Source organism: Odocoileus virginianus, chromosome 6 (assembly GCF_023699985.2).
Source record: "Odocoileus virginianus isolate 20LAN1187 ecotype Illinois chromosome 6, Ovbor_1.2, whole genome shotgun sequence".
In the NCBI taxonomy this organism is placed as follows: Eukaryota; Metazoa; Chordata; class Mammalia; order Artiodactyla; family Cervidae; genus Odocoileus; species Odocoileus virginianus.
Window position 1 is genome coordinate 16,631,985 of NC_069679.1, and position 23,094 is coordinate 16,655,078.

General features: G+C 42.0%; 1 protein-coding gene and 3 non-coding genes across 4 annotated transcripts; 3 read left to right on the forward strand and 1 right to left on the reverse strand.

Annotated features, from left to right (window-relative positions):
* Positions 1–1,810: 1,810 nt before the first annotated feature.
* Positions 1,811–1,901, forward strand: TRNAY-GUA (transfer RNA tyrosine (anticodon GUA)). The gene is given in 2 exon segments: positions 1,811–1,847; positions 1,866–1,901. It is a non-coding gene; the product is annotated as a tRNA-Tyr (tRNA).
* Positions 1,902–3,657: 1,756 nt separating this feature from the next.
* On the forward strand, positions 3,658–3,747 carry TRNAY-GUA (transfer RNA tyrosine (anticodon GUA)). Its single transcript is given in 2 exon segments — positions 3,658–3,694; positions 3,712–3,747. It is a non-coding gene; the product is annotated as a tRNA-Tyr (tRNA).
* A 7,420-nt stretch (positions 3,748–11,167) lies between these two features.
* Positions 11,168–17,222, forward strand: OR6S1 (olfactory receptor family 6 subfamily S member 1). The gene has a single exon (XM_070468508.1). It carries the CDS (start codon positions 14,019–14,021, stop codon positions 15,024–15,026), a length of 1,008 nt encoding a protein of 335 aa, XP_070324609.1. The 5' UTR covers positions 11,168–14,018; the 3' UTR covers positions 15,027–17,222.
* Positions 17,223–21,508: 4,286 nt separating this feature from the next.
* TRNAP-UGG (transfer RNA proline (anticodon UGG)) lies at positions 21,509–21,580 on the reverse strand. The gene has a single exon. It is a non-coding gene; the product is annotated as a tRNA-Pro (tRNA).
* Between the last annotated feature and the right edge of the window lie 1,514 nt (positions 21,581–23,094).

Sequence of the window (23,094 nt, forward strand, 5' to 3'; positions counted from 1 at the left end):
TGCACTGATTCCCCTGCTGCTTCTGATGGAAGACATAGCAATAGAGCTGGAGATAAAGACAGAGACAGAGAGAGACCAAGGGGGGGTGACTGCAAGCGGAGGCGGAGATGGAGAGGAGCAGAGTTTGTGAGCAAAAGGAAAGATTTAGAGTTGAGTGAGCACTGAGAGTAGGAAAAGTGGGGGTGGGGGGGAGGGCAGATAATGGTGGCTGAAGGCAGGGAGCAGAAGGGGCCAGGGAGTGGGGTTTGATGGCTGGATGTGTGATCTGGAGGGCTACACCCACTGTCCTCCTTACACAGGCCACTGGCCTGTGCTTTCTGACCAGCTGGCTTAATTAAGGGCCGGGCCCTTAGGCTACATGGACTGGGCCTTCCCACTGACCTCCATCCATCCCCAACTGAGCCAGGCTGAAGAGGTGGTGGTGGTTGGGGGAGGGTTGTCAAGGGTTGGGGTGCAGAGAGGAAAGCTAAGGTGTGGCCCTTGCTCTTTTCCCTCTTGTGGGAGGGAAACTTCTGAAGGTGGGAGGTATGTTGGGAAAGCATGGGAAAGAGGACTATCCGTACAACGGTGATGGGTTTGTGACTCTCTGCAGTCCCGGGGCCCAGCTGCTGGCCTCCCTTGACCCTTAAGCCCACAAACTCCTGTTCAGTTCAGGTTCTGCCTCTGCATGCAGACTGCATTTCCCCACACAGTTTCCTCTCCAGGTGAGCTGCCCCAGGTCTTCCCATGTCCCACTGCTGGCTGAAAGGGGCTGAGCCCGGGCCTGTGGCCTCTCCAGGGTCCATGGGGTGGTCCCACTGCTTTCCCACAGGAGACCTTCAGGAGAAAGGTTTTATTGCTCTGTGACCACACAGAGTCCCCAGCCTCGAATGTCACCTTCTGCAGAGACCAGCAGACAGGGACCGAAGAGATTTTCTAAGGCTTTCATTGGATGTGCCCACAGACACCCCTCCCCCTCCTCCCTCCCCCTCTCCATGGGAACTGGAGGTTCCCAGGTTTGGGGGAACTAACTTTGATGTTTTGGGGATGTATCAGGGGCAGGGGAGTCCCCACAGTTGGGAGATGGACTCTGATGACTTGGATACTCTAGGGTGAGCCCTAGCACAGTCAGATCCTCCTGTCTGGAGCCTCACAGGGAGCAGTAGGGGACCTCCGTGGACTTGGCCCTCATCCTCACAGGAGTAGACCTGTGGGTCTTTTGATCAGGGGTGGTGATACAGGCACTGGAGGGCAGGTGACTTGGGTGTGGCCTGCTGCACCTCTGTGCTACCTGTGCTGGGTGGGTGACCACGCAGTGTTGGGGTGGCAAGCCCAAACCAGATAGGATCTGAAAGGTTTTTCAAAGACTCCAAGTGAGGGCAAGAGGTCCAAGTCGGACAGTAGGGTGCTCTGGCTCCTCCCTTCCTCTCCTGTGCCTATCCAGGAAGCCCGCAGAATCTTGAGCTACTTCAGGGAGCAGTCACCTCTGCCAAAGGAATCCGGGTCTGTGGGCAAAGGAGGGGAACCAAGGCCCCAGATTGGGCTAGTCCAATCAACATCCTTTCTGCATCATTTCCCAGGAAGCCTCACTGCACGGAAAAGTAAGACTAGATCTAGGTGGGCACCAAGGTCCCTCTCTGGAGTGAGTAACAGGTAAAGGAGATACAGGACCAGGAATGGGGATTGGGGATGAAATAGATGCAATGGGGGAAGGAGCTTAGAGGCCCATGCTTCTCTTTAAGAAGAAGTGAGGCTCCATTTTCTTGTCCACCTTCATTTCTGCAAAAAGAGTAGACTCAATACTTGTCAGTGGAAGCCCCTGACTATGCACCCTTCGATAGCTCAGCTGGTAGAGCGGAGGACTGTAGTACGGCATGAATGTAGACATCCTTAGGTCGCTGGTTCGATTCCGGCTCGAAGGAAGTGCTAGGACTTTTTTTTTTCTTTAATCCATCACGAAGACCGCTAGCGCCCTCTACCGCTGCCCTGTGTATTGACCCTGGCCCTTTCATCAGTAGATCATCCCCATTTTCACAGGACAAAGCCCTTCTGAAGCCAATTACCCCTCCTTCCTTCCTGAAATCCATGGACAAATGCCCCTCATCCTAACAACACCCCCTTGCTCCTGCCTTCGCAGGCTACCCTAGTTAGCCATCCTCGAAACCTCCCAAGCCCTTTAAACTTTTATTCATGTATCACTCCCCAGAGAAAACTGCACTCGCTCTGCCGCTACCACTTACTCAACATGGACAGATCCGTGACAGATAAATGGCCACAGAGGAGCTTCCCACCACAAGCCCTGGAGCCCGACAAGCACCCCTGCCATCACATGGGTCAGGGACAACCAAGGCATTCTTCTTGAAAATCCTCCCATTCAATTTCCCTTCCCTACTCTGCCTAGTCCTAGAATGGTCCATAACTTTTCTGTCTAGCCCAACTACTGTCTCTGTTTCTCTGTCCATCTCTCTCTTTCTAACTTTCTCTTTCTCTCTCTAGCTCTCTCTCTTCTTCATTCTCCAGAGAGAGAGAGAAGGTTACCAGGTTTGGGGGAACTAACTTTGATATTTGGGGGATATAACAGAATGAGGGTGTGCCTATGGTTGGGAGGTAGACTCTGGTACTTGGACACTCCAGAGTGAGCCCCACCATGACCCCACTCCTCCTGTCTGGGACCTCACAACGAGCAGTAGGAGACCTTCGAGGACATGGACCTCGTCCTTGCAGGTGAAAACCTGCGGGTATCTGGATCAGGAGTGGCCACGCTGGCACTGGGGGCCACACTTGGGTGTGGCTTGTCATATTTCCGTGCGACATGAGCTGGGTGGGTGACCAAGCATTGTTGGGGTGGCAGGCCCGCACCAGACGGAACCTTAAACATTTGTCAAAGACGCGGAGCAAAGGCAAGAGGTCCAAACCTGTCGGCAGGGTGCTCTGGTCCTTCCTTCATCTCCCGTGCCTGTCCAGGAAGTCCACAGAATCTGGAGCTACATCAGGGAGCAGCCGTCTCAGGCCAAAGGAATCTGGGCCTGTGAGCCGAGGAGGAGAGCCAAGTCCCCAGACTGGCCGCAGCCTGACCAGGCTTCTGGGTACCTAAGGTGTGGTCTCCCCGCCTAGCCCGACATTCTTTCCCCATCACTTCCCAGGAAGCCTCACCGTGAGGAAAAGTGAGGCCAGCTCGTGGTAGCAACAGGGTCAGGTCGAGGTTAAGTGGAGGGGTGATGACGCCCCAGCACCAGAGGGCAGGTCTGGGTTTGGGTAAGGGCTGGGGGAGACGCTCAGACACTCCTCGAGGACCCCTCAGCGGATCTTACCCAGGTAGTATGCTCTGCTTTCCTCCGCAAGCCCGCTCCCACCTCACCCACGCATCCATTTGGGTTTCAGTAACGCTCCCTTCTCCTCACCCTCTTTCCAGTTTTCTGGCCACAGAGGGCTGCTGTCCTGTTCTCTCTGAAGAAAGAACCCAAGGGAGAGAAAATGAGTCAACAAGTAGCGGCCCGGGCTCAGATTCTGAAAATCGTCTTTCCGGGATGCCTGGCCACCACGGATCTCCGGCGTGTGTAGGCTCTTTGCCAAAGGACTTACAGCCAACCCAGAGTATGTTGTACCCGGAACCTATTAGAGCCTTTTGGCTTTTGACATTTCTGCAAAAAGGAAGGACCCAGCCGACCGCGTATGCACCCTTCGATAGCTCAGCTGGTAGAGCGGAGGACTGTAGATGCGAGGCATATGGACATCCTTAGGTCGCTGGTTCGATTCCGGCTCGAAGGAAGTGCAGCTGGTGGTTTTGCTCCTTCGTGAAGGCCGCCGCCACCCCCGGGCGCCCAGCTGCGCAAATTTACCCTTACGAAGAAGGTTGGCATCTGAACTCTCACAGAATATGGGCAGGAAAGCCCTTCTGGAGCCACCCTCACGGCGACCTGTGGACTGTCGCCAAGGAACACATTTGCTTCTCCTGAAGTCCACGGCTTTCAGCTCAAAACAACAGCCCCCGGCCCCCCAACCATCGCTCCCACTTAAGCGGACAGTAAGTAGCCCAACCCTCAAGCCTTTTACACTGTTATTTCCCTACAGCTCTTGCTTTTGCATCTTCTGCCTAGCACAGCGCTCTCTGATACCCACATTTCTTAATTCGTTTTCTACAATAGTTTTTTAGGGCGGATGGATTCTTTAGCATTTTCTATATATAAAAATCATAAAATCTCCTAACAGAGACAGTTTTACTTCTTCCTTTCCAATTTGGATGCATTATATTGTATAGTATGGTGTATACTATATATCATTTTGTTTTGTTTCATTTTGTTTTATTCCATCCCATTCTATTTGCCTAAATTCCTTAGCTAGAACTTCCTGTACAGTGTTGAATAGAAGTGGTGAAAGTGGTTGTCCGCTCTTGTTCCTAAATTTAGGGAGAAAGTTTTCAATGTTTCACCATTAAGACTGATATTAGCTGCAGATTTTTCATAGGTGCCCTTTATCATATTGAAGGCGTTCCCTTGTATTCCTGGTTTGCGGAGTATTCTCATCAGGAAAGGATATCAAGTTTGTCTAATGTTTTTTCTTTATCAATTGGGATGATCATGTGTTTTCCCCCTCTATTTCGTTAACATGGCATATTATATTCATTTTCTTATGTTGAACCACTCTTACATTCTTGGGGTATATCCCAATTGGTTTTAGTGTATAATCTTTTTACTGTGCTGCTGGATTAGGTTTACTGGTATTTGGTTGAGGATTCTTGTATTTGCATTCATGTGGTACAGTGGTGTATCATTTTCTTTTCTTTTTTTTTTTTTCTTCTAAATTTGATATGAGTCTGGTACTGGCCTCATAGAATAAGTTTGGAAGCATTCCCTCCTCTGCCTTTTGTAAGAGTTTGAGAAGAATTGCAGTTAATTTTTCTTTAAATGTTTGGTAAAATTCATCAATAAAGTCAAATGATCCTGAATTTTTCTTTAATAGGTTTTCAATTACTGATTTAATTTCTTTATTCACTATAGAATCTGTTCAGATTTTCCATTTTTCAAAGAAACTTTTGAGTGAGTTTTGATAGTTTGTGTGTTTCTAGAAATTTTTCCATTTCATCTATGTTATCTAATTTGTTGGCATACAGGTGTTAATAGTATTTTCTTACAGTATTTTTTTATTTCTGTAAGGTCAGTAGTAACATCTCCACTTTAATTTCTCAGTAATCTGATTTTTTTTTTTTTGTTTTTTCCATTGTCAGTCAAGCTACAGATTTGTCCATTTTTTTTTCATCTTTTCAAAAACCAACTTTTGATTTTGTTGATTTTGTTTTTTAAAATTATTTTTCTTTATCACTGCTCTAGTCTTCATTATTCCTTCCATCTGCTTGCTTTGTTTGTGTTTAGTTTGCTCTTCTTTTTTCCTAAAACTTTTCTTCTTAAACTTTTCAACCTCAAGATTGGAGGTTAGGTTGTTGATTTGAGTTTTTTTTTTTTTTTTAATGAATGCATTTATGGCTCTAAATTTCCTTCTGAACATTGCTTTTGCTGCATCCTTTATGTTTTGATATGTTGTGATTTTGTTTTCACTAATCTCTAAGTATTTTCTACTTTCTCTTGTGTTAGCTGATTTGACACATTTGTTGCTCAAAACTGTGTGATTTAAGTTTTTTCTGCTATTGATTTGTAGTTTCATTGCATGGTGATCAGAAAAGACACTTGTATAATTTTATTGTGACTAGTTTTGTGGCCCAAAATCTATCTTGGAGAATGTTCATCTATATTTCTGAGGGAGGTATATTCTGTTGTCATTGGATGGGATGTTCTATGTGTGGTCTGTTAGATCTGCACTGTTAGGTTAGCTTACCGTGTTGAAGTCTTCTATTTCCTTATTTATCTTTTGTCTAGTTGTTTTCTCCATTATTTACACTGGGGTGTTGAAGTCTCCAACTATCATTGTAGGACCATCCAAATCTTTTTTTCATTTAATAAATTAGAGGTAGGTTTTCTTATTAACAAGTTTTGCAAGTTCTTAATATAGCTGGATACTATTTTATCTTTACTAGATATGTGATTTTAATATATATAATTTCCCCAACCTATAACTTGTTTATGTGTTGTCTTAACAGTATTATTTTTGAGAAAGAAAACTTGTAATTTGGATGAAGTTCAATTTATCAATTTTTCTTTTATGGACTGTGCTTTTGATTTAGTTTCTATTAAATCTGCCTAAATCAAAGTCACAGAGGTTATATCTTATTTTGTACTTTTAGAAATTAAAATTATTTTAGTTTTACATTTAAGTCTATGATTCTTTTTTTTACTTAGTTTTTATATATGGTCTAAGATGTAGATTAAAGTCTATTTTATCATGTGAATATCCAACTGTTTCTTTCAGTATTTGAAAAGTATAGAAAAGACTATACTTTTTCCGCTGAATTTCCTTTTCTCATTGAAAATCAAGTGGCCATAAATATGTGGGTCTATTTCTGCACCCTTCTGTTTCATAGATATTTGTCTGCCTTTATGTCACTTAATATTTCTCTCATATATTTTGTTTCTTAGTTCCGTGTTCTTTAAGATAGTCTTCAGCCAATCCTGAAGTACCTGCTTGTCCTGTTTTATCCTTCTTTTCACACTGTGGTTATTATACTCAAGGCCAGATTATACATGGGTATGAGTTAACGTATATGAATTAAGGACTATGGAATAATCTCCTATTCATATTTTAGATTTGTATTGTATTTCTTTTTTTTTATTCAATTCTATGTGCTATTTTTTCTCCTGTAAGTTCCTTTTATATAAAATTTTATAATGGAACTCAATCTTGTTTTCCTATGTTATTTACTTACCCTTTTAAAATATGAAAAGGGAAAAGAAGAAGGGAGAGAAAAGCAATCTTTATTTATTTTAAGAAATTTTATCATAATGAAAAAGACAGTCTTCTGTTTTCAACATTTTCTTTTAATCCTATCTCCCCATTCTGAACTGTGATTCCGTGTGAATAGCTGTGCTTCTATATTGCCTCCACTACTTTTGGATCAGAAAGCAAGTTGTTTCTGGGAAGCTTGAATTCCTCCTGGAGTTGATAGTTCATTATAGTTTTACATTTCCTGGCTCTGAGTAGGCCACATGGTATCTGACATTCCCCAGTGGTTGGTTGGCTAATTTTGTGGAAATTGAGTTGCCATCTTTAGGGAAATATTTCTGACATTCATTAATTTTTAACTGCAGACAGTTTGTATTTCTAAAAACTTTGAATTTTCTTCACATATATACCTGATTGTAGCTACATATTTCTGATGCTCTTTCATTATGAAAAGTTTCAAACATTCTAAAAATAAAGAAAATGGTATAATGAATAATGGTGTAACAAACTCATAGTTCCATGAATTACCAAATCATGGCCATGCTAATTTTATCTATACCTCCACTCATTTTATTTTGAAGCAAATCCCAAGTATCATATCGTTTTGCTATAAATTATTTTTTATACAGTTACCACAACAGGAATTTTACTGATGAGGAAAACTGAAGTCAAAGTGATATTAAAAGATGATTAAAATAGAAGCATAATTTGAGAATATTGAAATTCCATCATTCAACAGAGTTGTCAAGCTAGCAGTCTCCTTAGTTTAAATATTTTCCTTCTGTTCTCCATATAATGACAGGGAAAGTTTTCCAGGATATCCTAAAAGTGAGTAATAAGGTACAGAACAGAGTAAGAAAGTCACAGGTAAAGAATTAAGCATTTTGACATTTGCATACGTACACACAAAACAACCCTGGAAAGTTGTGCAATAAAATAATGAAAATGGTTAATTAGGGAAGGGATATGGGATGGATTGGGGGGGGAGGAGGAGAAGGATTAGAACTTTAAAAATCTATACATTGTTGTATTTTTAAGTCATTTGAGTATGTTTTATATTTTTAAAATAAATATGATCTTTTCTTCTAAAATGTACTATTTCATGCAAAAACTAGGCTATTGCTATGATCAAGTCATTTTGAAAGTATTATAACAATACCAAGATCATTGTTAATTGGACAGATGACTATGTAGTTTTAAAAAAAATTGCCTGACTTTATAGTTAGAGGCTTAAGTTTTATAGTTCAATTAAATGTTACAAACATATATGGCTTAAGTGTGCTTTACTAGCGCTCAGACTTCATGCGTCTCTCTTCATTTCAACTTGTCTTCCTTGCAGCTCAGCAAACAAGAGCCTCAGGTTCTAGTTTAGTTTTGTTCAACTTACCTCAACCAGGTCTACCTGTCTGTGATCTCACTATTTCCTCAGAATCTAAAGTGATGAAACTTCTCATGCCTCATTCATGTTTCCAGTTAGGTATTTTCTTTTCTCTAAAAAAGAATATGTCCAGAAGAGTGGAATTCAGTCAAACTGAGTCTCAGGGGGACCTCTGTACAATCAATCCTCCATATTCATGGGTTCTGCATCTGGGAACTTAACCAACTGTGGATTTTAAATAATCAGGGGAAAAATTCCAGAAAGTTTCAGAATGCAAAGCAAATTTGCTATACCAACAAATATTTACATAGCATTTACATTGTGTTGTGTGTGTGTGTGTGTGTGTGTTAGCCACTCAGTCATGTCCGACTTCTTGCTATCCCATGGACTATAGCCTGATAGGCTCCTCCATCCATGGAATTCTCCAGGCAAGAATACTGGAGTGGGTTGCCATTTCCTACTGCATTACATTGTGTTAGGTATTACAAGTAATCTAGAAATGATTTAAAGTATAGCTTACCCTTGAACAACATGGGTCTGAACTGAACGAGTCCACTTACTTGTGGATTTTTCCAATAAATATAGTACCTACATTTTCATTTTACATATCCTTAAATTAACTAGCTAGGAGGGAAAGTTTCATTTCTCTTAAAGATCACAATATGTGAAATCAAAAGAAAAAAGGGTTTGAGTACTGATTCCGACCAAACTGTTTCAGGTTTTTGCTCTTGGGTAAGTCATTTATGAATTCCTCTGTTTTTGAGAAAGAAATAGCAGTATGTGGGTTTTCAACTACATGGGAATTGGCATTCTTAAACCTCCCTCCCACTGCATTTTTCAAGAGTCAACTTTATATGGAAGATATGTGCAGGTTACATTCAAATACTATTCCATTCTAATCAAGGGGCTTGAGCACTCATATTTTTTTTAATATCCCCAGGGGTTCTGGAACTGATCTGATGCAGATAACAAGAGACAACTCTACTTTTCTTCCTCTCAGCTTAAGACTCATCTCACAATACCAGCTTCTCCTCAAGTCTAGGGGTCAGAGTAGTTTAATTCACTTATTATTGAGCACCTAATGTGTTCTGGGCACTGTGTTTGGTGTTTGTTATTATACTAAAATATAATTCCTGTCCTACAAGTTCAGAATCTGGCATGAGACACAAATGAGAAAGTAGAGTTCCAGTTAGATATTGAGACTTAGTTTCAGAACCAGCCATGGTTCAGGTTGGAGAGTGGGCAGGAGGTGGGGTTAAGGTGAGTGGGCAGGGGAAGCTTCTCAGAAACGAAGCTGATATGTGTCAGGGTAAACTAAGTTTTAGAACATGAATAGGAGTTAGTCAAGTCTTTATTCAAGGACAGAAAGTGGACACAGATAGAAAAATGTGAAGAGTGGTTCAGAATTCTGAATAGTGTTTTAGGTGTGTGTGTTATTTATTACTAGAAGATAAGGTCCAAGGCTGGGAGAAGCAGTAAAAGCTAGGGATGATGCAGGGAAGCTTCTCTTAGCTTATCCCACCCTTGAGGCTACTATTGCTTCCCAACCCAAAAGCCAGGGGAGGCATTCTCAATATCAGTGTAAATCCTCAGGGAGAAAACACAATGCTTCTGTAATTGGGATATAAATATGTCCCATGAGTGCTGTGCAGGAGAAAGACAGATGTTGGCTATGGTCCTCCACAGCTGGTCAGACTCCATTCTTTCTCTCATTTCCCCTGTATTGCCCAGTATTTTCGCAGCTGCTGGTTTGGGGTGAGTGACAGATGAAAGCAGAAGCATTCCCACTCAACCCTTGTTAAGGGTCATCAAGCATGAAGTCTGGGAAACTTCTGTTGAATTGCAAATCTCTCTTGTGTCTTTGAGGAATTATTTTCTCTCTTTCTTCTGGCTTTATTTCCTCACCAATTGGATCTCTTTTCTTCAGCAGGCACTGCTGCTAGCTGGGATCCTAGTGCTTGGTTCAGTAAATCCTCATTTGGGGGCATCACCACTGGAAACTCAAGTTTTTTTTTTATTGGAGGATAATTGCTTTATAGTGTTATGGTGGTCTCTGCTGTACATTGACATGAATTAGTCATAATTATATACAATATGTGTAATACATTATACATATATAATATATATACATATCCCCTCCCTCCATCACCCATTCCACCCTTCTAGGTTGTCACAGAGTTCCACACTGGGCTCCATGTGTTATATAACAGCTTCCCGCTAATTATCTATTTTACACATGATCATGTATATATGTCATTGCTACTTTCTCCATTTGTCCTAACCCCTCCTTCCCGCTGGAGAAGGAAATGGCAATCCACTCCAGTACTCCTGCCTGGAAAATCCCATACCAGGTTTTCCTGGTAGGTTATAGTCCATGGGGTCACAAACAGTCGAACACAACTGAGCAACTTCACTTTTCTTTTATTTTCTCCTTCCAGTGCTGAAACTCAAGTTTTGCATGAAGGACCCTACTTGTCAATAGATGGACTGGTTAGAAACCAGCTACTTCTTCAGTCTTCTCCCTCCCTGCACTCAGGCTCATGCCAGGAGCCAGGGAGGACAGGGTCTCAAACAGAAAAACTGACAGTTTGTACATAAAACTCACCAGCAAAAAACGTGACTATCTGGATTTAAATGGAACATTTTTCAACCATTAGAGACAAAAGGAGCTATAGGTAAGTACATGAAGTCTTTTCATAGGTAAACGAGTGGTTTAAACCCTCTATATCTACCCCTTGCCTTTCAGCCCCATGTTATTCTTTTAGTGACATACCTTGGAGCCCTATGAGATCATTGTATTTCACTTGAAGTGTACCTGTTCAAACCTAAGGCAGTGAGCAGATTGCAGAAGAAACTCTTTATACAGGGAGGAGAGGGTGGACCCTGATTGTTGACCTGGCCACGGCCACAAGAAAGGACAATGTGATGCAGCCTCCTTAGGATCAGAAAGTCCTTTTATTTACAAGGCAGAAGAAAAGCTTTGAAGAATTATACCCAGGAGGAAGGCACAAAAGAAGAAGCAGATTATCCACCTGCAGCCTCTTTTCCCAAGTGCTCTGCCTGTCCTCAGGAACTCCAAGGGTGCCAGGCTATTGTCAGCCTCACAGTAGAAGTCATGGGAAGGACTTCAGGATGGAGCAGGACATTTCAGTCATAAAAAGGAAAAGAAAATTCTTGCAGGGTGATCCTCAGCCTCATGGAGATATCAAAGACTTTCAAGGGCAGGTAGGAAGAATCCCTTCTATATTTTGATTTGGGACTCATCCTCTTCTCACTTAAGGGATAATTAGTTTCAGTATTTTCAGACAGCCAGAAAGAATCCTCTTTGAGGGGACCAGTCCTATTTCATTTCACTCCATTACTTATTTTCTGTGCTTCAACTGCAACGTACTATGCTCACATACTGCTCTTTTCCATTAAAAACCTCCTGTCTCTCCTATCAAATCTATACATATTTTTAGTATTTATTTTAGGTATCACCTTTCTCTAGAATAGTGTCTAAGTCTCAGCTTGGATTCCTTCAAGTCCCCTGGTCTTACCTGTGACACTTCACGTGTGACACATGTTAACTTTTTTGTCATTCTCATTAGGCAGTGAGCTGCATGAGGGTAGTGACAATGTTGCCTTTACCTCTGAATCAACAAACATAGCACCTGAGACATAATCAACCTAGAACAAAAGCTGAATGGTTTTACTGCTAATAAGGTAATTTCTATAGAAGCTACAGGGAGATGAGAATGTTGAATGAAATCTCTAGGGAAAAAGACCACAGAATTGCTTTATCCTAAACAAAAGACGCAAAGTTTTCCTACTTGGGTGGAGCCACAGGTGAGAGATTGTAAGTAGAGAGGTGGCAGTAATGGGAAAGAACCCGCCTGCCAATGCAGGAGACGTAAGAAATATGAGTTTGATCCCTGGGTCGGAAAGATACCCTGGAGAGGGAAATGGCAATCTACTCCAGTTCGTGGACAGAGGAGCCTGGCGGGCTTTAGTCCATGGGGTCACAAAGAGTCGTGTCCATGGGGTTACAAAGAATCATACTGGACTGAAGCAACTTAACACACAAACTTTATTGCAAATGTAGACTGCTGGGTGTGCTAGAGAACTGTAGGGCTGACAGAGAACCAAGGACTTAAGGTCATTTCTCATGCTTTGCATGGCTAATGGTGATCAGTTTTCTCCTAGTAACTGAAGCTTTAAGAACAAATTTCAGAATATCATTGATTTGTTCTTATAATTGGTGTTAGTCTTCAGAATTGGAATGATGAGAATCAGTTGGTAAGGACTTAATTTCTGAATTTATTAGAAATTACCAGGAATTCATAATTTTGTCTCTGACAAGTCATCTAATAGGGCCCAAGTTTGAAGAGACTTAGCTTGGTGTTATGGACTGAAAAAGCTTGAGAAACTCATCCTAACATTCCCCAGAATATTAGGCTTGAAGTTGGCACTAAATTAAGATATGTAGATAACCGACTAAATCAGTGTGGTTTATCCCTATTCCCCTTTTTAAATATAACTTGCTTTAGATAGGCAAGCACTTTGTGACTAACTGAGTTCTGTTAGACTCTTGGGTTGCAGGAGAAAGTCTCCATGAAAAGGTAATATTGTGAATAAATGTACTAATGGCCTAGATTCCTATGACTCATTCTACAGCTGAGCAGATGAAAGACAGTCAAGGCTGAATTAATTGACTGTTTCCAAGGGAAGTGGCAAGAAAAACCTAGACTCTGGTGCCCTAAACTTAGAGTCCAGAGCTTTCTCCATCACACCATTTGTCAGCTAAGTGCTGGCAACTCTTTGCACTATGAATTCATTTGCTCCTTACAGCATTTTACAATTGAGTTGCACAGAGAGGTTAAGTAACTTCTCCAAGGCTACTCAGCTAGTAAGTATAGATGCTGGGATTCAAAGCCAGGCAGTCTGGCTCAAGTTCTGATTCTGGTTGAATAGGAATCACATTCTTCACAAAATCATTTTTCTTAGTTTTTGTCCAGCTCAATGGATATTGTTTTTATAATAATGAGATATCACCATTTGGGACCTTAGGATAGTAGATGTGAAGATGGAACCTCCTGTCATCTTCACACCTTAGTTTTAGCTATCATTTATAGGAAATCTTTCTCAGCTCTAAAAATCAATTAGATGAGGACCTCAGGTCCTTCAAATCTTTTAAAAAATTTTTTATTGGAGTATAGTTGATTCACAATGTTGTGTTCATTTTAGGTGTACAACAAAGTGAATCAGTTATACATATACATATATCCACTCCTTTTAGATTCTTTCCCCATTTAGGCCATTACAGAGTATTGACTAGAGTTCCCTGTGCTGTATAGTAGGTCCTTACTAGTTATCTATTTTATATATATTGTATGTATTTGTCAATCCCAATCTCCCAATTTATCCCTCCCCCTACTCCTTCATAACCATAAGGTGCTTTTTTTTTACATCTGTAACTCTATTTCTGTTTTATAGATAAATTCATTCATCATACCCCTGTTTTTTAGATTGCACATCTAAGTCATATCAGACAATATTTGTCTTTCCCAGTCTGTTTACTTCGCCAGTATGACGATCTCTAGGTCCACACACGTTGCTGCAAATGGCATTATTTCCTTCTTCTTTGTGACTGAGCAATATTCCATTGTATGTATGGGCCAGATCTTCTTTATCCATTTGTCTGTTGATGGACTTTTAGGTTCTTCAAGTATTAACAGGATCTGTGACTAGAGAAAGTGGAGCTCTGTGTGCCATATCATGATAAAATAAACTTTAGGACTGTCTGAAGAAGACCTATTCTCACCAGGAAGGTGTTCATGTTGTTGCACAGATGGGAAAGATAATGGCTCCTGGTGGAAACCAGAGCAGTGGTGTAACTGAGTTCATCCTGGCGGGTTTCCCAAATCTCAACAGCACAAAAGCAGAACTGTTTTCTGTCTTCCTTCTTGTTTATCTGCTGAGTCTAACAGGTAATGTGTTGATCGTTGGAGTGGTAGGAGCTGATACTCGCCTGCAGACTCCCATGTACTTCTTTCTAGGTAACTTGTCCTGCCTAGAGATTCTGCTCACTTCTGTCATTATTCCCAAGATGCTGAGCAATTTCCTCTCAAGGCAACACACTATTTCCTTTGCTGCATGTATTACCCAGTTCTATCTCTACTTCTTTCTTGGGGCCTCTGAGTTCCTACTGTTGGCTGTCATGTCAGTGGATCGCTACCTGGCCATCTGTCATCCTCTGCACTACCCCTTGCTCATGAATGGGGCTGTGTGCTTCCGAGCGGCCTTGGCCTGCTGGGCCGGGGGACTCCTTGGAGTACTTGGCCCCGCAGTGGCTGTGGCCTTGCTTCCTTTCTGTGGACAGGATGCTGTGGTGCAGCACTTCTTCTGTGACAGCGGCCCGCTGCTCCGCCTGGCATGCACCAACACCAAGGAGTTGGAGGAAACTGACTTTGTCTTAGCTTCTCTTGTCATCGTATCCTCACTGATGATCACTGCCGTGTCCTATGGTCACATAGTCCTGGCTGTCCTGCGCATCCCCTCAGCCTCAGGCCGGCAGAAGGCTTTCTCCACCTGCACCTCCCACCTCATGGTGGTGACCCTCTTCTATGGAAGTGCCGTTTTCCTCTATGTGCGGCCATCACAGAGCGACTCTGTGGATACTAACTGGGCAGTGACAGTGGTGACAACATTTGTGACACCACTGCTGAACCCATTCATCTATGCCTTACGTAATGAGCTAGTCAAACAAGCTTTGAAGGACGTGTTTAAGAAGGTAAGAGCAGGATATTGGTGGCATCTTTCACTTGCTAAGAGTTTCAACAGGAAAATAGTGAGGTAAAAGTGAAGGGATGTCATCACTTAAGGGATGTCCTAAGTCCAAGTCTTCTTTGTTATCTTCTCATTGTCTCATCATCATGGATATCACCACATGACCAAATTTTGGAACCACTAAAGAACTACAAGGCATCAAATCCATCCTTCTTCTCTTTCAGGCAAAATTCCTTGATTCTATCTCATATAAATTCACATTATTATTGACTTAACAGAATCAATACCATCATAAGAACCTCCAACCTGTGCAATCCTAACCTATGGGTCCATAGTCACCTGTGCCAGGGTCCAGCCTCGGCAGGATCCAGGTGGCACCCTCAGGATGAACGGCATCGGTGAGAGAGAGAGAAGACATGTGAGACCAGCCTTGATAGGGCCAAGTCTCAGGATGAACGGCGAGAGAGAGAGAAGAGAGAGAGAGAAAGAGAGAGAGAGTGACCAGACAGGGGGGTGCAGCCGAGTCTGGCAGAGTCTGGCAATGCTTTATTTTTTACCGTAGCTTTTATACCCTAAGTTAGTACATCTCTAAAGGGAAGATAGTTTAACATTACATCAGCTTGTTCTTCACGAAACCAGGGTGTTTTCTGCATACTTCTTTGTTTATGAGGGTCTTGTACATTATCTTCTGGCCTTGGGGCCTACTAACATTTTATGCAAGTCAGGTGAATGTAAACCTATTTTCTGTTTCTATGGTGACCTTAACTGAAAGGTAGCAGTCTCATAGGGCAACAGTACAGAATAGAAGTATAGCCTTGTTAACACAAAAATTAATCCTTCTGCAGAAGTTGTCAGTTGCATTTATCTAAGAAGTTTACCCCACACTGACTCTGCGGCTTCAGTGAGGCAGCTTCTGCCTAGCACTCCTGGCTCACAATTAACAACCATCTCATTGTTCCCACACTAGGGCTAAGCTCTTGTTTTTCTAGATCTTTAGCTATATTAACAATGGTTTCCATAACACAACCTTAGCACATTAAGAGCAAAAACACAGCAAGCAAAACACAGCAAGCAAGCATCAACCCAATAACCACCTTTAGAATAATTTTTCTTATGTTTTCTAATAGGGCTTCTTCACTCCCCGAAGGGCTCTATGTCTATTAGGGCCTTTATATGATCAGGTTCTTTATGTTATTTTATGATTAGGGTATTATAAGCAATCATGCATATTAGTACCAAGGGCATAAAAACGTATTTGCCAAACAAACTAAAATACCAGCAAAGGAGTTTAAATTAAAACACTCCTTTTACCCTGGATAATCTCATAAAATACCACCACCTGGGAAACTTATTGATTAAAGTTCTAAATTGATTCTTCTTTGGGAAGAGATCGGGAAGGGCCTTCTGCCTGTGTCACAGAAATTAGGGAGTAGTCTATTGAAGCAGGCATCAGAAAGACAGATATCATCTTTAAGGTGAGTGCCGGGGGCAGCTTTTCGGAATCCCTGAAAACCTGATCCGCCTTGCCTGTCAGGTTTTTTCCCTCCTGACCTTGTCATGGGTGGGATCTCATGTCCTGGCTCCTGGCACACCTGGGTATCTAAGAATGAGCTTCAGAAAGTGTATAAGCACTATTATTATGTAAACATATATATCTGAGCCTATATGCAATTGTCTGGGAAGAGGACATATAGCTTTAATTCAATTCCTGAAGAGTTCCGTGTATGACTGTCACCAAAAGTTAAAAACTAATTCTCATTAGAGTCTTTAAATTATTTGTGAAAATCAAGAATCTTAAGGCAAATGTCCTATAATCATAAAAATAAATAGATTAACTGTATATTTTTGTGCATACATTCTGAAAAAAATTGCATTCACTGTTAGGTGGAAAGGAGGTAAAACAAATTTAATAAGGGACTTATTTTCTTCTCCATGGCAGTTTCAGATGCCTTTGGAAAAGCAGATCAAAAAGAAAGCTTATGAATAGCAGCATTTAATGTGGTTTTCTAATTTACACTGTATTATAAAGGTGTATTAAAGATATATTCACTCATTTTGTCAGTGAATTATGTTGCTTTCATGTGTCCATCTTTTTATTACATTTGAATATCCTCATTCATCTTTTATTTTTAGTAAAATGGGGATGGAATGAGGACCTTCAACATAAAAAAATTAAGAATGTCAACTATTGTTATACCTACCAAAAACCAGATTTTGTGTTACATTTTATCTACCTCATTGTATATTTGAAAGGAAATGAGGGTTCTTATTTGTGGTGACCTTGGAATCTTAAACAAATGTTTATGTATGTATATATATATGTATGTATTCAATCATTCAACAAAGGTTTTTTAAGCATCTTTGTTGGATACTGTGATATATGTGTAATATATGTTATTATAGATAATATATCCTAATTATATATAATAAGATGAATAAGCAATGGTTCCTAACCTCAAGCGACTTTGATCTTAAACAGGAAGACTAAGAGGCAAATAATAATTCAAAGATAGGGGATAATAAGGGGGTTTACAAAATAACATTGGAGGTCATATGAAAATTGATTTATCCTGTTAAATATTTTCTTGTTAGAGAAGTTTTCAGAAGCTATCATTCACTACATGGGAATTAACTCCATGTTGGAGTGCATTTGTATACAGAGACACAACGCTTAGAAAAAATAAATATCAAAGTATGGGCAGCACATCAACCTCAAAATAATGTTGCAAAATTGGCAAACTGAGCATTAATATGCAAAGTAGTGAAAGTGAAGTTGCTCAGTCATGTCTGACTCTTTGTGACCCCATGGATTGTAGCCTACCATGCTCCTCCTTCCATGGGATTTTCCAGGCAAGAGTACTGAAGTGGGTTGCCATTTCCTTCTCCAGGAATATCCAAAGAAATAGCCATAACGTTTCAATGGTCACTGGAAATAGTGATGCTTTTATCTGGTTCTATTAGTAATACACAAAAACACACACTAAATATTTCTCCCCTGAAAGATTCCTAATTGAGAACTAGAGGAGTGGAAGGAATAAGAATAAGCAGTAATTTGAGAGAGAAAAAGAATTCTTCTGGAATGATCTAGAAGTGTCACCCAGAGGGCAGAAGAGGTATTACCTTAAAAGCTACCTAATTTCATGGAGCGTAAGAACCTGAAGTCAAGCCCAGAGATCACAAAATAAGAGGAAGCTAAAAATAAGAATGTGTTCCAAACACATGGAACAGAGGCTGGTACTTAGGAGGTGCCCAAGAAAGTTGACTCTGTACTGTGTCTGTCTAAGCTGGAACTACATTATCTGGAATTTTCTTTTCTATATGAATCTAAATTTCTATATGGATGTGGTGAAATTTGTAGTGAGATTTAGAAGGTGAAAATGTCACACACACAGCAACCACTGTGTTCTGAAGATTGGCATAGAATGCCAGGCTTTGTTGCAGCTTGTACTTATTGATGCAACAGAGATGCTGGTCTACTAGTCTGCTTTTCACTCATTGGTATGGGCTTAAGTTGGACCCACAATTCCTCTGGCACAAATGGATCGCCTTCTCCTCTTGGGCCAAGTGCATGGGTAGTTCCATGATGAAGGGAGCCAGCTTCTCCTGCAGACTTCCCACATCAACAAGGTTGGAGACAGTGAGAGACAGATGTAGGTCCCAATTTGCCCTTTTTATTTCATTTTGTCTTTATGGATTTCATGGCGTCAGTTTGAATCATTCTCCCCTCACTTCAGTGCCCACTTGTCCTTACCACCCCCAGGGTTACAGATTCAGACCCAACACTAGTCTTAGAAGCAAGAGCTTAACATAAACTTTTTCATCAATTCCCAGAATTATAATAAATCTTTTACTCATCACTACTTATAGTGCTTCCACTTTGATTGAATCCTAAATGATACAGTTTCTTTTGCAATAATAAGCTGCAGCATTTCTCCTGTTTCCCATTATTTTTCAAACTTCTTGAAGACAGAGACTGGGTCATATCTGAGTTAGGTTCCATGACATCCAGAAGAGTACCTGGTAATTTGGAACATAGCAAAGTCTCATTACTTTTTTTTTCTTGTAGGGAAAAATTACATAAGGAATGAAAAAGTGTCAAGTAAGTATGCTCAATAGTGATTTGCTGGGGACACTTTCATATAATTCAAAGGGGATCATGTTGACAATAGCTTATTAAAGGCCCATATTGGCATGGGAGTAAGATAGTTATAAGTACCATAGGAGGTGAGGAAGACAGTTTAGCAGCTCTAAGTTTGTACAGGCCCTGAGTCTATGGCTGAGCTCCCGAGTGGGCCTTGGAGCAGATGAGTTCAGTAGCTATACATACATAGTTAAGTCCTTCCTAAAAGATCCTCATTCCAGGAAAACCATGATTTTGTGAAGTTTTGCATATGGATATTTCCCTTGGGTTCCCCATCTTTAAAAAAAGAAATGCATTGCAGCTATAGGAAGTATTTCAAGATCTGACAATACAGAAAGGATTTTAGCAGTAAAGACTTTGACAAGTTTTCCAGACCTTCTCTGTGACTCCTAACATTCCCTTAGCAGTGAGGATGACATAGTGGGTCTCAACTCCAACAAGCAACAAAATTACTTGTTGGAAGTGTCATCAGTAAAATAAACTCTGGACTCAGACTCTTAGCTGTAGAAGCTGGTGCTGCTCCTCTCAAGCGGAGCCCAGAAGATAAGGTTCCAATTTCCACCACTATAGAAAAAACTACCCACTGAATCTTTAGCCAGGTGCTCTGTTTCTGGTTCCCAATGGACATTATTTTCTCAAAAGATCTTATTTGAGATAAGAAATCCCCACATCTCTCCCACATAAGATCATCTTAATCTATTTATGCTTTTCAGAACTAATTTTCCTTCTTCTCCCCCCTCAAGCCGCCTAGGTATTCTTTAATTTGCTCCTTCGAGCCTTTTTTTCAAGTGCTGCCGAGTTCCTTGTCTTGATTGTAGCCAGTATTTCTGCTTCTTACCATGATAATGGAAGGAGGATGGAAGGAGGATAATGGGAGTAAATCTGTGCTACTGATAAAAACCCTTAAGGGTGAGAACATACCAAGATCAAGGAGTGCACTTTTGGCAACCCAACATTCCTTTGCCCAGGTGTCAGGGCAGGGCAGCAAAAGACCCACTGATTGTCTTTGAGTAGACAATTAAATAATTGTGAAGCTATCCCAAGACCTCTAAGCTAAATGTGTGAACTGTCTAGATCCTCCCCTTCACACTCAAGATTCTAAGAAGAAAGATTTACTTATGTGTCTACACCTTCCCCTCATTCTTCATTCCATGCAGCGCTGTCATCTCCCCTAAACTTTTTGCTTTAAATGCTGGTAAAGATTGTCAGTGGGCCCTAAGCAAATAAATAAGCCATCAAAGCAAGTGACTGTCATGAGCCTTCCTTCTCTAGTTTCTTCACTCACTGATATTTTCTTTCCACATTTTTAAATACGAATGATCACTAGGGCCAGTCCTTAAATTCTTCTTCTCTATATAATTGCTCTTTCCTGTTGGTTCTTACCCACATCACGGTTAACTGCTCTATGTTTTTTTATTCATAAAACTCCTTTCTTTGGTTTGGATCTTTCTCTTGAATCTCAGGATTTTATATCCAAATTCTCACTGTGCATCTCCACCATAGTCATTCAGCAAACACGTTAAAGCCCAGGCTGGATACATCACTTTCTCAGGGGAGGGTCAATCTGTCAGGACGTCCTGGCAGATTCTACTTTCTCCCCTCCCTCCAATCACCAGTCACAAAACTCTTTATTCTTGCCTGGTCACAAAACCTTTCTAAGAGAGGAAAATTGCAAATATGATCAAGTCAGACAGAAATCCTGTCAAAGATCCCCCTTGTATAAGCAGTTGAGGAAGACAGGCAAGTTTGAAGGCCTATCATACCAGTGGTTTCTAAGTCTTGGCGACTTTCACAAATCGGGATCAACCACACCCTAAGGTCACAAGTAGACACCTCACATTATAGCCTGCTGGTTTTCCAAGTGAGCGATCAAAGTGCATTGAAGAGTCTAGTGGATTCTTGCCAGAAATGGCAAGACAATTGTCACCATGTTATACTGCGTTTTGGAAAATAACGCCTTAAAATAATTCAATTGTACTCCCTTTGGACGGCATGGATGTCTGAACCCTTTGAACCCAAGCGTTCCCGGAGCCCCTATTTAGCATTGGGAAGACCGCGTACAGCACTTGCGACTCTGAGGAAGACAGACTAGGGCCTCAGGAAGAGAGTTCTGTCAGGCGTTGCAGCCCCAGCACACCTCCGGGTACCCCTCTATTCCGTGTGAATGCTGAATGAGAAGCGCGCTAGTTTTCGTTCCAGCTCGAAGTGCCGACAGCTCTGCCTTAGCAAGATATTCCTGACAAAATATCTACATAGCGGGACGAGGTGCCTCTGTCTCTACAACGAAGTCCTTGAATCAGGTCAAGGTTGAAAGGGACTTCGCCTAAGTGGATCTAGGCTTGGTGGTGTTGGCTTCATTTAGCTTTAAAGATGGGGAAAAGAAAAAAAAAAACAAAAAACAGGATATCCTGGGGCTCGTCCGGGATTTGAACCCGGGACCTCTCGCACCCAAAGCGAGAATCATACCACTAGACCAACGAGCCAACCTCCGTGATTCGCTATCTTATTTAGGAATATTCATTTATTCTGTTCCCTGCATCGCACTGTATGAAGACCATTTTTGATTTCTCTCCTAAGCCCAGCGATTTTCTCCAGACTTCAGGAGCATCAACGTGCGGATTCAGGGAAACCTGAGCCACAGCGTTCCAGAGGCAGAAATGTTCAGTAAGGAACACAGGCTGAGCTGCTAGTCCACCTGTGGACCCTCTTGCGAGGGTCTGAGTTCTTACAGAGTTAGAACAAACATCCCTGCCGGTGGCCTGAAGTTACAGGACAGGTAAAGACAAAAAAAACACATTGATTTCATCGAAAGCCTTCCCGCCCAGGGTCTAAAGCTGAGGAACTCGATACCACGCCCCTGCGGAGGTCAAATCCTAGAACCACTGCCCCAGCCTGCCCACTATGTCACACCCTGTATCATGCTCTTGCTGTTTTCTTTCAGCTTATTTTAATGCACCTTGTACTATAGATCTAGATTTAAGGCACTCTTCAAGGGCGCGCGGAAGGTGGCAAACGTCGGGAAGAGCCGACCGTTTCCAATACCTTCTCCTTTCGAAGCCTACCCTCGCCCGCTTCTCCAGCACCCAGAAGGTGGTGGGTGGAATGGGAAGCGAGAGCGTTGCCCTTACTCCGCAGTCTCTTCTGCTTGGGGAACGAAGCTCTTGGGCTCTAGCTTGTCTGCCTTGGTCACACGGATCACCACGCACCGAGCATATTCCTGGCTCAGGGCACAAACCTGATAAACAACGAACGCGGGACTCAGTATCCGCGCCAGATTGCTGGGCGGGCTAAGATGCGAGAGAAAAGAAGGGGACCGGCCCCTTCCTAACCCTTCTCTGCAACGCCACTTTCTGTTGATTCTAGACTTCGGGTTGGGTATTTAGAAGAGCTCTGAGACCGAGAGAGAAGCAGCTGCCGCTCAGACTCCGAGCTGTTGGCAGAGAGTGTTCAAGGACCGAGGGAAAGGCTACTACTCTTCTAGTCTATTTCTGCTTCAGGAAACCTGGAGGAATCTCAGACCCAGGATGACTAAGACCGAACCTGGTTCCACTGAAAGATCGGGTGGTGGGGACGGCCTGGACCCCTGAATATCTTCACCTCGGGCACGCTCTGGGCTTCGAGAAGCCCGCCTTTCTTAAAACAAGAACGAACCCTAATAAAGTCTACGAGAGCTGTAGCAGTTACTTTTACAAGGATCCAAGCAGATAGGAGGCAAGGACGTGGTGCCGAGTCTCGCATGCGCACCTACCCCAGTTTACCTCAGGGCTGCGCTGGCTGGCCCTGCGGTTGCCCAAGTTCGGTGACTTGTCAGGCCCGAGCCTGAGGAGCACGCGCTGTGGGCGCTTCCAGTGCTCTCCCAGGGACTCACATTTCCGTTTGGGCCTAGTCACGGACGTATTTCTTCTTCGTATATTAAGAAGCGCTTCCTGCAAAAGAAATTCCTTTTAATTTTAAAATATCTGTAAATATGTCATTTAGCTGCAGGTATCAAAACTTA

Excerpts from the sequence above, each read along its gene's own strand:
- OR6S1 (XM_070468508.1), top strand. The coding sequence starts at position 14,019 with ATGGGAAAGATAATGGCTCCTGGTGGAAACCAGAGCAGTGGTGTAACT.